This window comes from Haliotis asinina, chromosome 15, assembly GCF_037392515.1.
Source record: "Haliotis asinina isolate JCU_RB_2024 chromosome 15, JCU_Hal_asi_v2, whole genome shotgun sequence".
Lineage (NCBI taxonomy): Eukaryota > Metazoa > Mollusca > Gastropoda > Lepetellida > Haliotidae > Haliotis > Haliotis asinina.
Window position 1 is genome coordinate 40,079,136 of NC_090294.1, and position 11,429 is coordinate 40,090,564.

Genomic DNA, 11,429 nt, shown 5'->3' on the forward strand with positions numbered 1-11,429 from the left:
TATAAATACAGGTTGCGGTCTGTGAGTGAGTGAATGAGTTTAGTTTACGCCACTTTTGGCAACATTTCAGCAATATCACGGCGAGGGACACCAGAAATGTGTGGAATCGAACCTGGGTCTTCAACGTGATGAGCGAACACTTCAACTGCCAGACTACCCCACCGCTCCTATAGGATGTAGTCCCGAGCTGAGGCATTTATGACAAATAAGCCATCATTATCCAGCTGATCATTCATTCAGCTCGAATCATGACATCGATAATCAATTGTCTGGCCATAAATTATTTTCATTGTTCACGGCTCATTACTTCATATGAACAGTACTGTTATCAGTTTCGTGTTTTGTTTTCAGATTATATTCAGATTACCTTTATTTCCAAAAACAACGGAAGTCACCTGACGATTTCCACCGAGAAGTGTTGATGGCCATCAGCTCCCATGAAAGATGTGTAAACAAAACTACTCTGAGGTCGTGTATCAATAACAGAACCATCGCCAACACTTCCAGAGTAAGTGCATGTTAGTGAATGAGTGAATGTGGTTTTACGCCGCTTGTAGCAATGTTCCAGCAACATCAGAGAGGGAGACACCAGAACTGGGCTTCACGCATTGTACCCATGTGGAGAATCGAAACCCGGACTATGGCGTGATGGACGAACGTTTTAACCACTGAGCTACCCCCTGTAATTTCAACCAGTGCCGATCGAATATCCAAACCTCAAACACCTGATTTCTTCCATGTGGTACGAGGTCCGCTTCGAGTTGTTTGTTCGTTCGTTGTTATGACGATTTCACATACATGTTTTAATTTATGAGGTTGAAAAAATTGTTCGTTGATTAGAACTGAATCTTTAAATGTTTGTGGCAGGAGTCCAGATGAGACATGTCTTCCACTTTTCCGACTAGTTAATCTCTCGTGCAGAACCAGTGATAATTAGGGGAACCTAATTTTTAAATTAGAAGGTATAGCGAAAATGGTTAAGCAGGCTGGAAATCATTCCTTGTAACTCATTTGGAACTTGAGTCCATGAGGCATTGTTCATATTACCAAAGAGGCTAACCCGTCTTTCGGTGATATACGAGCACTTGCGTTGGCATATAGGAATCCTGAAGAATTCTTCTTTTAACTTTTTCAAATTCCTTGGCAAATTTTAGTCTCACTTTTCTGGGATTGTGCTTTTCACCCTAACTTAGATCAAAACGGCGTTGTTGAAAATTATATAGTGACATTGGCATTGCACAAATCTCATTATGGTGGTGGTGTGTGGTCTTAGAACGCATAGAACGCAGGTCGCACAATCAGGTGACGTTAAACAACATTGGTCACGGAGTCGTTGGAAGGGTGACCATGTTTGGCATGAGGACCCCCGAGTGTTTGTAGGACGTCTGTCCTGCCCCCTTTGTATTCACACCTTATGCAAGTGAATTTTTTCATAATTGACACTGTTCACCCAGCAGAAAATGGGTACCCGGTGGTATATGACTATTAACCTTCTAGCTCCTCACAGACAGCTTGGGTAATTATGTCCATCATGATCTATGCGCTTAGAGCATGCCGTCCAGCGTTATATAACTGACCAATTATTATCAATTACTATTATTATATGGACGTGGCTCCATTATTACTATGACGACTTTTATATCTGTCGGTGTGTTATTACTATCCCGAAACTTCATATAGGCAATGTTTCCCCGATGTTGGAATAAACGGCGTAAAACAATACTCACTCATACGTGTACCTGTAAATATGTATGTTAACCATACATATTGTTTGTCCATTCAGTTAGACGTATTGAAACATTCACTGTTACTGTCCGTACGGATGTACGTATTGATACGGTTATTGATCATGCAACTCCAGCAAGGGAATGACACGTCCGTTATTCATACGGCTAACGTATTCCCAAGTTCATTAGTGTACGGCTATACGTAACCAATCGTTTATTACGTGTTCGGTTGTTACAGGTGCGTCTAAGGATAGGAATGTACTATGCATACATACAGGAGTGGCTGCGGGTGTTCCCTCGACATCAGCTCCACGTCGTCAGACTTGAAGACTACGCCGACGAACCTATGGACATCCTCAAAGGCATCTTCAAGTTTCTCACGCTCAGTAAGTGCTAGATAAGGATCTCTGTTTAAGACAGACCTGCTTTACTGAGAGCGCTTAAAAAGATACAAGATTATATTTTTAGCGCTTCCTGAAAACAATTCTGTACACAATCCTGTGCAAAGATCGTTGACCTTACGAAAGGAATGTCAGTTGTATGTTGTTTCAAGTTGCAACAAGAATGAGTCTTGTGTTCCCTGAATAGTTGTATCGTAGAGTCTTAAGCACGTCAATGCAAACTTGTGCATCTGGTGAACAGACATCGTTCTTAAAATGTATGTGTGGAAATTATGTAACAAGGAGAATAACATGAGGTTTAGTAGATTCTTTTCCTAGCATTCCGATCATAGAAAGTGTTTGACATTGCCCAGAAATTCTTTCAAACTTTGTTCACTAATCAAAAACTAATAATACACATTTGCATTTTAAATTTCGCCCACGGTGTGTCGCCTTTTAGTGAAACATGCCATGTCAAGACATCTTGTCCGGGAATGTTTTGAAGGCGTCGGAAAATGAACATTCTCCGTTATCTCTTCAATCTCAAGTAATATAGTTAAACATCCATACAACGCTAATTTATTACCCAAACATCCCTGTTTGGATGCTAAGATGATTCCCGAAGACTCTCCTTCAGTTTGAGTACACTAATAAAGACCACCATTCAAGTGACATTTTCTTTATAGAAAGGAGTGGTTAACTGGATATATGTTAATTCCTTTGATGTGTAATCTATGTTAATTTATCCGTCGTATGCTACTGAAACAGACACATCTCCAAAACATAACACGAACCATTTATTCCCGATGAGCACACGTGTCGGTCGGTCGAGTGAGTGCTCATGGTATGGCAGATTTCTTTGCACTAAAAAATGCCAGATTAGCTGAATTAAGAGATTATTTGAAAAGCGTTTTATGACATAACTAGTTCTACTGACTGGGTGCGATACGCTCTGTCACTGGGTGCAGTGCAGGGGGCTGTGAATGACATTTTCAACAAATTACATCAATGTGTACGTTCACACAAGGATAAGTTCGTTAGCACATTTCAAACATTCCTGAAAGAGGTTGACGAAGAAGAAAATCTTTAAAAAATAGGGTGTGGTTAACGAGTAAACATTTGATGGTGCTCCAAAACTCTCATAAATAATTAGCATGTTAGAGGACGGAAGTGTTTTTTCGCTTTTACAGCTGTTGATTTCGTTGAGATTAACTCTGTTCCGAGTGTTTGTGTGTATGACAAATCGTTATTGCTGTTACATGACACCGTTGCAACTGTTCAGTCTGTTGTTTCAGTTCAGAGCACATTTTTTCCCCGTTTTCCATTTCCATATTTGTAGACACCCACTGAATAAGAGATGTAAGTTAGAGAGCATTGTTTCACAAAGCTATCGTAGTCGTTACGACAATCGTACGTCTATGTCATAGTATTGGAGTTATGATTACCTTATTGCTACGGTCGTTTTGTGGAACGGACCACAGTTTATTATACAAGGAAATACGCAAATGAATGATTTCAAAGTTTTTGCTCATATCCACATCACCAAAAACATCGTCTCCGTGAGGCGAGGAAATATCGTAGATGTTCATTTCAAAAGTGTATAGCCTGTTTCCAATCTAAGAAAAAGTATAAATCAATCCACGGAGCGATCGTAACACTAAGATGATCGTAACCCCCATACTTTAACATAGACTTACGACAGTCGTAGCGCTACGGTCGCTGTTTGGAACGGGTTCTTGGGACCTATCCACAAAGCGTTCGTTGAGCAACGACATTCGTAAACCTATGGTAAACTACAACGTTTACGACAGGTTGTACGCTACGAACTCCTTGTGGATCGGAATCCAGGTTATTTAATCTTAAATAAGTCGCCCAAACAAAGCATCCACCCATGTATAATGGTTCTTAGCAATGAAACAAACACGATATTTTTTTCCGAAGCCTGTGCATTTGCGTTTTCGGCCATATGTTTGCACGGTGTCAGATGCTGTTTTCAGTCTAGTGATGTTTGGATAGCTTTGTAATTGTTTGGTGATCCAATTTCCGCCTGCTACTTTATGACCGTTTTACAAAGTTACCATTTATGCTGGTCGTGAACTAAGAGGACGTTCCCCACGCAGGTACCGGCTTAAAATAGAACGAATGTCATCCATTCTCTTCCCAAAGAGGCTACTGGTAATATCTTTCGTAGGGAGATGTCACAAGTAACCTCTGTTGGAAGAGAATGCCTGTCATCATGGCAACCTCTGAGTCTTGCTATCCAACACCCTTCTTGGGATTATTGATCTATTGATGCAGTCCTTGCCTTTATTATTAAAAGTGTCCCGATTTTATATCAATGGCCTAGTCTCTGGATATTTAGCATCATTGTATTATTTGGCAGGGTGTAAGTGGATCTCCTTGTCCTAACACCTGAAATATTTTTCAGTCTGGGCAGTGAACATGATACCACCGTGTACAAGGGCACTGAGGAGTAGCCTAGTGGTTAAAGCGTTCGCTCGTCACGCCGAACTGGGTTCGAATCGATGTTGGAACGATGTGCAAAACCCATTTCTTGATTTCTAGATTTCCCCAGATGCGAATCTCTTGATCTCACGGGGGCTCCTTTGTTTATTCGTTACAATCAAAATTATACATATTCAGAGACTACGCATCATTGTCAGTTAGTAAAATGTTGCTGTACGTCTAGTCATAGACTTGCACAAGTCTCTGTGGTAAAAAGTAATAGTATAATTGGTATTTTCTAAAACAATATTAAAGAACAGACTGTGGAACTCTTGCCATTAAAGGCTAGAAGTGCTGTATATTCACGTGCTCAGTATTTAGCACAGCCTTTGAGCAAGGCTAGTCTTGTCGGTATTGGTGAAATAAATCACCCATGACCCGCACGTGCCCGTGTTCCAGTATTCTGGTATTCCCGCTATGAAATGCGTGGTAGTTCAAAGTTTATTTGTTACTCTCAAATATTTATTCGGAGACTAAGGGTTAGTCTATCGTAAGAAGTGGTGTTTTTCTGAGACGATATATCAAAGGTAAATAATCTAAAGTAACTCACGTGTGTCAGATCTGCTGCAGCAAATGTACCATGCCGCTGATTCTCATATTTAGTATCAAATTAAGAACTGTAAATATTAGTGTGTCGTTCGTGTTCACAACAGGAAGTTTCCCGCCAGCAATCGTAATTTAGATCTTGTTTGGCACTGAAGCTTTCAAGGATTCCAACAGAAAGCTCATTAACTTTGAAAAGAAGGTATTTAGTTTGCCAAACAAACAAGACCAGCATTCCCGCCTGGAGAGGTTTTTTCGGAATGGAAAACACTTCTCACCCTAACAATGTCTTCTTAATTGGATATACTCCTTTCTTCCACTTGACATCTCGAGACTCTCATCCCGGAGAACGGCAACTGTTCTCCCCAATCAACAAATAACTGTTCATCACACACAGCGGTACAAATAGCTCCACAGATCATGGAACTGTCTCTTATGCAGAGCTGGCTTTGGAGAGTTTCCAAGAACTGTTTATCAGTGGCATTTTCTTTGCTTTTAGCAGAGGGGGTGATTTATACGGTAACTGCAAAGAGGTTCGTATGTGATGGATACACAACGAGATGTGGTACATGCCACCAGAGCCAAGACTCGGTACAAAACACTACAACGGGACATGGTACACAAGAAGAGTAAGGGCGTGATACGGTACACAACAGTAACGACTTGATACGGAACACAATAGTAAGGGCATGATACGGTACACCACAGTACGGACGTGATACGATACTGAACATTGAGGACTTGATACGGAACACAACATTAATGGCGTGATGGGAAACAACAGTAAGGACGTGATATGATACGCAGCAGTAAGGACGTGATACGGAACACAACAGTAAAGACGTGATATACGGTACAGAACAGTAAGGACTTAATACGGAACACACTGGTAAGGACGTGATACGGTACACAACAGTAAGGACTGGATACGGAACACAATAGTAAGGACGTGATACGGAACACAATAGTAATCACGTGATACGGAACACAATAGTAAGGACATGATACGGAACACAATAGTAAGGACATGGTACGCTAGATAGCATTAAGACAGATAGTCATGCAGACGAATATCGAAGAAAAAGCAATGTCAGTCTAGACTATGTGGCAAGTCTAGATTGCCACAGTTTCAGGAAATCAGGAACAAGTCTTAGAGCTCTGCTTCATATATTGTATTTTTCATTTTGATTTGGTTGTTTTTTTTCTGTAAAATATCTTCACTTCTGAGACTTGTAATTAGTCCATAAGACCGATATATGGTACATATGAGTCGGGCCGAAATTCGGCACTGAAAGTAGTCCCCACTAACGATAGTTTGTGTATATACATACAGAACAGCAAAAAAAAGCGAAAGTTTCGAAAATTCGAAATCTCATAAAAGTAACCTTTCATGGATATGTCTTCTATTTAAAAGTTTGACACACACACACACGTATCTTTTGCTATTCAGTATATATATTCTTATCAATACATGACTTCCAAGCTATATCGTCTACACGTACCGTAGAGTTCTATAACTAAGTTCAGGTTTGGTTCAAGTGCTGCCGTTTAAAGCAGACACCATCTTTAAGGCATCAGGGCTGTATAATGACTACGTCACGTTTCGATGAAGAGATAGCGTGCATCATTCACAACCCACCATAAACTGCTTTCAAGAAGGGCGTGTAACCCTTGCTGGAAATATATGTGACGGCTCCATCATATGTATCGTGGGGTGGTGGCCGGTGCAGATAATGTTGTCTTGCGTCGTAACCAGGAGTAGTACGTTAAATTGCTTTATCTGTACCAGACAACCGTTTTAGTTCGAAATACAGAGTAGATATATAAAACAAGGTTACATCGTGTCAAAGTGGAAGTCATCGTGAAAATTCTAGTGTTTAACGATGTCTCTGTGTGCACGGCGTAGGGATAGGAATGTGTGTGTGTGTGTGTGTGTGTGTGTGTGTGTGTGTGTGTGTGTGTGTGTGTGTGCGTGTGTGTGTGTGTTTGCAACATTGTTATCCAGTCATTGTTTCTAGAACTAATAACGATGTATCTTTTGAATGTAAAGGGGGGAAATACTTACATCTCCTGTGGGGATGTATGAACAGTTATGTAAGCATAACATACTATTCAGTACTTACTCCAGACTATTCCTTGACTAGCACTGATGATTGCTCATGTCAGTGTGTAAGGATCATAGCACTCCCAAAATAACGCAACGTCGTCCAGGGCCCACTTGCACAAAGCGATCTTAGTACTACAATTGCCTTAAGCCTGGGAGTTAGAATCATTGTAGCGCTGAGATTGCTTTGTGCAAGTGAGCCCTTGGAGTCCTAACAGAGAGGGGTAATGCTGCCGCACTGTATATTCTCAATCTTAATCTGTCTGAACCATATATTTCCCCACTTCCTAACCCTCCCTGCAATGTAGTCTGTCTCCCAGTCCCTGAACCGTATACTTTCCCTTTTCTTAACCCTCTCTGCCGTGTTGTCTGTCTCATAGTCCCTGGACCACATAATTCCCCTACTGCCAAGCAATCCCTGCGGTGCCGAGGCCCTAAATGAAGCAAGTCTAGATTTCCTAACGTTCGGGATCTCCCAACTCATTGGAGCTCCTTCTCAATTTACAATGCATATTAGTTTATTTGTTCCTCTCAAAATGATATATATTCAGGGACAACGTGTTACTCTACCCCTGTCTGTGCAGACCCGTGAAGGTCCCGGGGTAGAATAGGCCTTTAGCAACCTATGCCTGACATAAAAGGCGACTATGCTTGTCGTAAGAGGCGACTAACGGGATCGGGTGGTCAGCCTCGCTGACTTGGTTGTTGGTCACTGGATTGTCTAATCCAGACTCGATTATTTACAGACTGCCTTGATGTAGCTGGAATATTGCTGAGTGCGGCGTAAAACTAAACCTACTCACTCACTCCTGTAACTCGACAGGCTTGTATATGTTGCTCGTCAGGAGAATATTCAGCTGGTTCCACCCAAAATGGCTTCGACATCATCTGATAACATTTGATTGCCCCCCATATTTCCATCAAATGTATAGTTTCCTATCAATGGCATTGGTTGATTAATGATGTAATTTCATTGTCAAATTTATAAAATTACAGTGGTATTAATATATGGTGAAAGCCGCAATGGCTTTGAGTGCTGGCGACTAGATGCCTGTGGGTGTGGGTTCGAATCCCGCATGGGACGCAACCCAACAAAAGTACTTTACTGATAAAGTGTGTTCTCAAATATAGCAGATGTTTTATTTGACCACTTTGTAATTGGCATTGGCTATACGGTATTACTAGTAATTAGTTTTCCAAATCATGTTTAGTTAGCTTTCATTAACCTTTGAAATAATCGTGGGGGTCAACGTTCGAGGTGACGCTGTGATGTCGTTTGTAAAAGGAACCGAAATTATCCACCAGTGAAATAACATAAAGAACCCCATACCGCGTTCTCAGATGCCATGAAATAAGTGGAGGCACAGATGGTGCTTATTCTGAATAAAAACCATCACACACACACCCTCCTCCCCACAAACAGAGCGGAGCGATACCACAACTATCTGGGAACTGTAGAGGGTCACGGGTCGGCTTTCACACATCGAGGAACATAACTCGAGCTGTAAGTCGCCCCAGATGGAATTCAACTGGAAACATCGAGACGTTTTCTGGTAGCATGGTATAAGGACATAACTGTAAAGTATGGAATGGATTTTGGATTGGAATTCAGGAATGGCCTAAATCTGGGTGGTTCCATTTGAGTGTTGCGTATGTAACGTAGACGATTTGTTTATGACATATGTGGAAGTATTCTAGGATATAAAAGAAATGTCTTCATGCTGGGTAACCGTGGTGTGAAAAATTGTTATTGTTTTTTTATTCAGATGTTATTTATGTTATCATAGCATCTTAAGTGTGACTGGAGGCTGGATGGTGCCCTCGTCAGTCTGTGCACTTAATTTTAATGAATTTTGAACCTCACTTTAGGTTCACAGTTCAGTTTTGATCAAACGTGGGAAAATGAGAGACATAAAGAACAGACGACTTCCGGTCGGTGTGTGAGGCGTGGCGATGTTTGATGTGTGGTTGTGTACGGATAGTGACACGTTATGTATTCATACGCAGTGAGGACTATCGTCATCATACCGTCGGTTATAAAATCGATTACTGGTCGAAGTCTTTGTTAAATAAGTGCAGAAGAAATCTTTGGGTCTCCGAGAGCAAGTATTCCGGCAAACGCCTAGTTTAGTATGCTACTCCACAAACCGAATGTGTTTATTTGTGTATATCATGTTTGACGCCACAAGCATCATCGAGTTGATATACTAGTACGTGGTTGTCAATAATCTAGTCTTGTACAGGCAAGGTTATACACATGCCGCCATTTTGACACTGACATAAATGAGGTTAGCATGGTGTTCCTACTGATTGGAACGTTAGTATATCTGAGTGAGTGAGTTAGGTTTCACAATATTCCAGTTTTTAGCAAGATTCCAGCAATATCACGGCAAGGGACACCAGAAATGGGCTTCACATATGTGGGAATCGAGCCCGGGTCTTCGGCTTCTCTACAGATGGTCTCACCACTCCTTAGTTCAGGGTTTGATCATTTCAGTCCCCGTCTTCTTTATGTATACACAGTAGCATATTGATTCACGCGATCGTCTAGGAGGGTTCATTCCCCATGTGGATATAGTTTGTACTGACAAAGCTGATGCCTTTAGACTCGTAACAATGAGACCCTTTCCTGCCATGGTGGCACTATGTGCCTCTGTTGACTCTCTTGAGTTCTCCGCAGATATGAAATATAACCAGTCTGTATTATTTTTCGGCATAGTCTTCGCGTTACCCTTACAAAGGTAAACAGTAAAAATAAACCCTAACCACACAGAGGCATTCGCTTTGTATAAACGAATCACAAACGTAGTGGTTTTGTATGACTTTGACTTTCTGTCTACGCTACTTGATTACTAAATGCGGGAAGTAGACCGCGCATTCCTAAAGCGGCACTAGTCTTTTGACCTCGCTATCAGGCAGACACACAGTATATCACGACGCTGTATCGGAACGGTAGTGAGAAGAGGGCGCTGTATAAATATTTTATTGCCGACTAAGGCAGACGAGACAACCACCACGGGGATGAGAAGATAAGATAGGTGCCACTTCTCATCGCGTAGCGCAGACGTAGACTTGATGCGGGATCTTTTGTGTTCAGCACGCTTTACGACGTGTTTGCTAGGCTTAGAAGGATGTAGTGTTGTAATATACAAGCGTTTAGACTTATGAAATCACACTGATTAACTTTTATGCATTCAGTTAAATGATATAGTCGACAAATTCGGGACTGGTTTTGCCACAAAGTTGCGCAATAGGATGGAACCCAGAAAATAGGGAACGAGACTTTTCTGTAATCAATGTTATGACATGTGTTGTTTGTCTTGAGTTCTCTGGAGATACGAAATATAACCAGTCTGTGTTATTTTTTCCGCATAACATTCGCGTTACCCTTTCAAAAGTTAATAGTAAACATAAACCCAAGCCGCACAGAGTCAATCGCTTTGGATAAACAGTTCTGCAACCACAAACGTATTGGTTATATATTCGAGAAATCGAACAATTTCAGTACTGATGCTTTTGACTTGTTTCTGTCTACGCTACTTGATTACTAAATACGGAAAGTAGACCGCGCATTCCTAAAGCGGGACTAGTTTAGGTGACCACATTACATGTATTAGGCACATTCGTAACTTCTCGTGTCATTCCGACGAGCCGGATGTCTTCTTGTAGGCCACGGAAAGAGACGAGTAGTTACCAATGTATCAGGTAGACACACAGTATATCAGGCTCCTGTGCCGGAACAGTAGCGGCTAGAGGGCGCTGTATAAATATTTGACTTCTGACTAAGGCAGACGAGACAGGGTGAGAAGATAAGAGAAGTGCCACTTCTCATCGCGTAGCGCAGGCGTAGAGTTGATACGGGATATTTTGCAATTCAGAACCCCATAAGTCGTTGTTTTTGCCCAAAAAAAATTGAGAATTTTTTGGCTCAATGGAAAGCGTTAGAGTGTGATGTATGCTCAGTATGTTTCGAATGAGGGCAACATGCAGACCAGGTTTATGTTTTGTAGGTTTTTTTGTTTTTTGTTTTGTTTCTTTTCATATCAATGCTCAGATACATTACACATGGCAAGGCAATAGATATCACATCACTGAGGTATATAGATATACATGTATATATATAGATACACGTCAAGCCGTTTTCAGCTTTATTAAGAAATACTGACGTTT

General features: G+C 41.2%; 1 protein-coding gene across 1 annotated transcript in view; it reads left to right on the plus strand.

The window, feature by feature from the left end:
• The window catches only part of LOC137265599 (carbohydrate sulfotransferase 15-like), a 29,775-nt gene that overhangs the window by 12,585 nt on the left and 5,761 nt on the right, over positions 1 to 11,429 (plus strand). The window contains exons 6-7 of the mRNA XM_067801027.1: positions 352 to 508; positions 1,966 to 2,113. Coding sequence (XP_067657128.1) covers positions 352 to 508; positions 1,966 to 2,113 — 305 coding nt within the window. The remainder of the gene's footprint in view (positions 1 to 351; positions 509 to 1,965; positions 2,114 to 11,429) is intronic.